At 20.9% G+C, this 7,033-nt stretch overlaps 2 protein-coding genes across 2 annotated transcripts; one reads left to right on the top strand and one right to left on the bottom strand.

Annotated features, from left to right (window-relative positions):
- Positions 1-1,940: 1,940 nt before the first annotated feature.
- LOC119689882 (cytochrome b-like) lies at positions 1,941-3,077 on the bottom strand. Its single transcript, XM_038104813.1, is given in 1 exon segment — positions 1,941-3,077. A coding segment is annotated over 1 exon segment (1,137 nt).
- Positions 3,078-5,442: 2,365 nt separating this feature from the next.
- Positions 5,443-6,543, top strand: LOC119662529 (NADH-ubiquinone oxidoreductase chain 5-like; the record flags this gene model as incomplete). The annotated part of the gene is given in 1 exon segment (XM_038072163.1): positions 5,443-6,543. A coding segment is annotated over 1 exon segment (918 nt), but the record flags the coding sequence as incomplete, so codon positions are not given.
- Between the last annotated feature and the right edge of the window lie 490 nt (positions 6,544-7,033).

The raw sequence follows: 7,033 nt of genomic DNA, 5'->3' as shown, positions 1-7,033 counted from the left end.
TATTTTAATTAATTGTATTCTTAGAATTAGCAATTATTAAAAAATTTTTTATAATTTATTTTTTAATACCAAATATTTATTATATTTTAAGTATATATTAAAGTTTTATTTATGATTTAATTTATTAAATAATAATGATAAAATTAGTATATTAGTATGTTTAAATAATAAAACTTTAAAAGAATTCGTCAAATTTTATATTCGCTTGTTAACCAAAAACATCTCTTTTTGTATTTTATTTAAAGTTTAACCTGAAAATTGAAAAATTTAAAAGGCCGCAGTATATTAACTGTGCAAAGGTAGCATAATCATTAGTCTTTTAATTGAAGGCTGGAATGAATGGTTAGACGAGATATAGACTGTTTTATTTAAAATTTTAATAGAGTTTTATTTTTTATTTAAAAACCTAAAATATATTCAAAAGACGAGAAGACCCTATAAATCTTGATTATTAAATAGTTTTTGATTTATTTTGATTTTTTTTATTATAAATTTATTAATTAATTTTATTGGGGTGATATTAAAATTTAAATAACTTTTTATAATTTTTATCATTTATTTATGATTAAGTGATCCATTATTAGTGATTAAAAAATTGAGTTACATTAGGGATAAAAGCAAAGAGTTCTTATCGATAAAAAAGTTTGCGACCACGATGTTGGATTAAGATTCATATTTAAATGTATAAGTTTAAATATTAAGTCTGTTCGACTTTTTATTCTTACATGATCTGAGTTCAAACCGTGTAAGCCAGGTTGGTTTCTATCTTTGATTTAATAAAATATTTTAGTACGAAAGGAATTAATATTTATTTTTAAGAAATTATTTTATGAATGAATTTAATTACTATTTTGGCAGATTAGTGCAATAAATTTAGAATTTATTTATATAATTTAAAAATTATAAGTAGTACTTGTTTTTAAATGAAATTATTATATCTTTATTAAGAAGTTTATTATTAATTATTTGTGTTTTAGTGGGTGTAGCTTTTTTAACATTGTTGGAACGAAAAGTTTTAGGTTATATTCAGATTCGTAAAGAACCAAATAAAGTGGGTTTTATTGGAGTAGTTCAACCTTTTAGTGATGCAATTAAATTATTTACTAAAGAACAGACTTATCCTTTAATGTCAAATTATATTTGTTACTATTATTCTCCTATTTTTTCATTATTTTTATCTTTGTTGGTGTGAATATGCATACCTGTTTTAAGAAGATTGAATAGTTTTAATTTAAGTTTGTTATTTTTTTTAAGAATTACAAGAATAGGAGTGTATACTGTAATAATTGCAGGATGATCAAGAAATTCAAATTATTCTTTATTAGGAGGTTTACGAGCTGTTGCTCAAACTATTTCTTATGAAGTAAGATTGGCTTTAATTTTACTATCTTTTATTTTTTTAATTGAAAGATATAATATAATTGATTTTATAAAATTTCAATATTATATTTGGTTTTTATTTTTTTTATTTCCTATGGGTTTTATTTGATTAAGAATTTGTTTAGCGGAAACTAATCGTACTCCATTTGATTTTGCTGAGGGGGAATCAGAATTAGTATCTGGATTTAATGTAGAATATAGAAGAGGAGGTTTTGCATTAATTTTTTTAGCGGAGTATTCGAGAATTTTATTTATAAGAATATTATTTTGTGTAATTTTTTTAGGATGTAATTTATTTAATTTAATATTTTTTTTCAATTAGTTATTATTTCTTTTTTATTTATTTGAGTTCGGGGGACTTTACCTCGATTTAGATATGATAAGTTAATATATTTATCTTGAAAGTGTTATTTACCATATTCATTAAATTTTTTATTATTTATAGTTGGGTTAAAAATATATTTATTTATATGAATTATTTTTAGTAAAGTTAATAGAAAATTTTAATTCTATCTTATATTTTCAAAATATATGCTTATTTCAAGCTAATTAACTTACATTTAATTTAGTAAGTTATCTCATCATTTATTAATTAAAGGGTTAATTAAAAAGTATAAAAAATAAATAAATGTTAGAATTTGTCCAATTATAACATAAGGTTCTTTAACTGATCGAGCTTCAATTCAAGTTAATAAAATTACAGTGGATAGTATAATTCAAAATAAAAATTGGTTAATGGGATAAAATTGTAATCCTTGAAATTTGCTTATATTATAAAAAGGTATAATTATTAAAATAGCAATAGATGTAACTAATGCAATTACTCCTCCTAATTTGTTAGGAATTGAACGTAAAATTGCATAAGCAAACAGAAAATATCATTCTGGTTGAATGTGAATAGGAGTTACTAAAGGATTAGCTGGAATAAAATTATCTGGGTCTCCTAATAAATAGGGATTTATTAAAGTTAATAGAATAAGTCTTATAATTAGAATAATAAATCCGGTAATATCTTTAAAAGTGAAATAGGGATGAAATGGGATTTTATCAATACTTGAATTTAGTCCTATTGGGTTATTTGATCCTGTTTGATGAAGAAATAAAAGATGAATTATAGTTATTGCTAAAACAATAAAAGGTAAAATGAAGTGAAAAGTAAAAAATCGTGTTAATGTTGGATTATCAACTGCAAATCCTCCTCAAACTCATTGTACTAAATCAATACCTAAATAAGGAATAGCAGATAATAAATTAGTAATTACAGTTGCTCCTCAAAAAGATATTTGTCCCCGTGGTAATACATATCCTATAAAGGCTGTTGCTATTACTAAAAATAAAATAATTACTTCAACTAGTCAGGTTTGTGTATATTTATAAGAATTGTAATAAATTCCTCGTCCAATATGAAGATAAATACAAATAAAAAAAAATAAAGCTCCATTAGCATGAAGAGTTCGTAATAGTCATCCATAATTTACATCTCGACAAATGTGTCTAATTCTATTAAAAGCTATATTAATATCTGCTGTGTAATGTATAGCTAAAAATAATCCAGTTAAAATTTGAATGATTAAACATAATCCTAAAAGAGATCCAAAATTTCATCAAGAAGAGATATTAATTGGAGTTGGTAAATCAATTAAAGAATTATTTATAATTTTGAAAAGTGGGTGTTTAATTCATATTGGTTTATTCATTTATTTTATAAATCGAATTGGTCCAAAAAATATATTAGTAATTTTTACAATTGCAATTAAAGTAATTAAAAGATAATTTATTAAAAAAATTGTTATAAAATTTGTAGGGTAATTATAAAGTTTAGTTAAAATATATGAATTTTCTTTAATTATAATTTTTAAATTAATTAATAATATTGATTCATTATTTGTAAATATATCTATATTAATATAATTGTAAAAAATAATTCATAAAAATAAAATTCTTGTGATTAATGAAATTGTTCATATTAGTATTTTAATTGAAAATGAAAATATTTCATTTGAAGCAATTGCTGTTACATAAATAAATAAAACTAATAATGTAGTCCTAAAAAAATTAAGAATAAAATATAGGAAAATCAAAATGTTTTTGAAATTAGTCCTGAAATTATTGAAATTAAAATAGTTTGAATTAACAGTATTAATCCAATAGATAATGGGTGTTTTAAGAATAAAAATGTAATACTTGAAATTAGTATTATAGTTAAAATTAATATATGTATGATTTTAAGAAATAGTTTAATTAACATATAAATTTTGGGAATTTATGATAAAGAATTATTTCTTTTTTCTTGAGAGTTCTAAAAAAATTATTCTTATTTTTGATTTACAAGACCAATGTTTTTATTAAACTATTAAAACTAAAAAATGATAATTTATTTTTGATTATTTTGTTGTGTAATAGTATTGATAGGGATTTTTTCTTTTATTTTTAATCGAAAACGTTTATTATCTATGTTATTAAGTTTAGAATTTATTATTTTAATAATTTATTTTTTATTATATAGTTATATAAATATAATAGATTATAGAAATTATTTTATAATAATATATTTAACATTTAGAGTTTGTGAAGGAGCTTTAGGAATTTCTATTTTAGTTTCTATAATTCGTACTCATGGAAATGATTATTTTCAATCATTTAGAATTTTATAATGTTAAAATTTATTTTTTTTATTTTATTTTTGGTTCCTATTTGTTTTTTAAATAGTATATTTTGAATGGTTCAAAATATATTATTTTTTATTAGTTTTATTTTTATTTTATTTAATATTTATATAAATTATTTTATAAGTATTTCTTATTTTTTAGGATGTGATATAATTTCTTATGGATTAATTTTATTAAGATTTTGAATTTGTGCATTAATATTAATAGCAAGTGAAAAAATTCAAAAATTTAAAAATTATAATAATTTATTTTTAGTGAATGTAATTTTTATATTATTTTTTTTATTTTTAACTTTTTCTAGAATAAATATTTTTGCTTTTTACTTATTTTTTGAAGGGAGTTTAATTCCAACTTTATTATTAATTTTAGGGTGAGGGTATCAACCTGAGCGTTTACAAGCTGGAATTTATTTATTGTTTTATACTTTATTTGTATCTTTACCTATATTAATTGGAATTTTTTATTTATATGAAAAATTAGGAAATTTAAATTTTTATTTTTTAAGTAATTATATGTTTAATTATGAGTTATTATATTTTTCGATAATTTTAGCTTTTTTGGTTAAAATGCCTATATTTTTGGTACATTTATGATTACCTAAAGCTCATGTTGAAGCTCCAATTTCTGGTTCAATAATTTTGGCTGGAATTATATTGAAATTAGGAGGATATGGACTTTTACGAGTATTTTCATTTATTTCATTTGTTTGTTTAAAATTTAATTATTTTTTCATTAGAATTTCTTTGATTGGAGGGATTTTGATTAGTTTAAATTGTTTACGTCAAGTTGATATAAAGTCATTAATTGCTTATTCTTCTGTTGCTCATATAGGGATTGTTTTAGCAGGAATTATAAATTTAAGAAATTGAGGAATTTGTGGAGGGTATAGATTAATAATTGGTCATGGGTTATGTTCTTCAGGTTTATTTTGTTTAGCTAATATTAGATATGAGCGATTAGGTAGACGAAGATTATTAATTAATAAAGGGTTATTAAATTTTATACCTTCTTTAACTTTGTGATGATTTTTATTGAGATCTGGAAATATAGCTGCTCCTCCTACATTAAATTTATTAGGGGAAATTTCTTTAATAAATAGAATTGTAAGTTGATCTTGGTATTCAATGATTACTTTATCATTTTTATCTTTTTTTAGAGCAGCATATACTTTATATTTGTATTCTTATAGACAACATGGAAAATTTTATTCAGGGGTTTATTCTTTTAGAATAAATAACATACGAGAATTTTTATTATTATTGTTACATTGAGTTCCTTTAAATTTATTGATTATAAAAAGTGAAATAATTTTTTTTTGATTATATTTAAATAGTTTAATTAAAACGTTGATTTGTGGTGTCAAAAATATAAAATTTTATTTTAAATTGTGAAAAATTTATCTTTATGTAGAATAAGATTTTGATTATTAATTAATTTAAGAATTATTTCTTTTATTTTTGGTTTAATATTTATTAATCATGATTATTCAATTTTTTTAGAATGAGAGTTAATTTCTTTAAATAGAATTAGAGTTGTAATAACTTTTTTATTTGATTGAATAAGATTAATTTTTATATCTTTTGTTTTATTAATTTCGTCTTTAGTAATTTATTATAGAAAAGAGTATATAGCAGGAGATATAAATATTAATCGATTTATTTTATTAGTTTTGTTATTTGTTATATCAATAATATTTTTAATTATTTCTCCAAATTTAGTTAGAATTTTATTAGGATGGGATGGTTTAGGATTAGTGTCTTATTTATTAGTAATTTATTTTCAAAATGTAAAATCTTATAATGCGGGGATATTAACTGTTTTATCAAATCGTATTGGAGATGTTGCTTTATTATTAGCAATTGCTTGAATATTAAATTATGGATCTCGAAATTACATTTTTTTATTAAAATTTAATGTTTCAGATATAAATATATTGATTATTGGGGTATTAATTGTATTAGCTGCAATAACTAAAAGAGCTCAAATTCCATTTTCAGCTTGATTACCTGCAGCAATAGCAGCTCCTACTCCTGTATCAGCTTTGGTGCATTCATCTACTCTTGTTACTGCTGGAGTTTATTTATTAATTCGGTTTAATTTATTAGTTGGGGGCACAATTATAGGACAAGGATTGTTATTAATTTCAGGATTGACAATATTTATATCAGCGTTAGGAGCTAATTTTGAATTTGATTTAAAAAAAATTATTGCATTATCTACTTTAAGTCAATTGGGGTTAATAATGAGAATTTTATCTATAGGATTTTATAAATTAGCTTTTTTTTCATTTATTAACTCATGCTTTATTTAAAGCATTATTGTTTATGTGTGCTGGGGCTATTATTCATAATATAAATAATTTGCAAGATATTCGTTTAATAGGAGGATTAAGAAGTTATATACCTTTTACATGTAGATGTTTTAATGTTGCTAATTTAGCTTTATGTGGAATACCTTTTTTGGCTGGATTTTATTCTAAAGATATAATTTTAGAAATTGTGTCATTGAATTATGTTAATATATTTTCTTTTTTTCTATTTTTCTTTTCTACAGGGTTAACAGTTAGATACTCAATTCGTTTAGTTTATTATTCATTAGTTGGAAATTTTAATTTTTATAGATTAAATTTATTAAGAGATAATAGTTGAATTATATTAAAAGGGATATCTGGTTTATTATTTATAAGAATTATTGGGGGAGGATTTTTAAATTGGTTGTTATTTGGTACTCCTTCAATAATTTGTTTACCTTTTTTATTAAAAATATTAACTTTAATTGTGTGTATTTTAGGAGGATTAATAGGGTATTATATTTCAAAAATTTCTTTATATTTTTTCAATAAATCTTTACAAAATTATTTTATTTCTTTATTTTTTGGTTCAATGTGATTTATACCTAATATTGTTACATATGGGTTAATTTTTAATTTTTTATTTTTAGGTAAAAAGTTATATAAAAGTTTTGATCAGGGTTGATCTGAATTT

This window comes from Teleopsis dalmanni, chromosome X (genome assembly GCF_002237135.1).
Source record: "Teleopsis dalmanni isolate 2A chromosome X, ASM223713v2, whole genome shotgun sequence".
Taxonomy (NCBI): Eukaryota; Metazoa; Arthropoda; class Insecta; order Diptera; family Diopsidae; genus Teleopsis; species Teleopsis dalmanni.
This window is presented reverse-complemented; position numbering and strand designations above follow the sequence as displayed.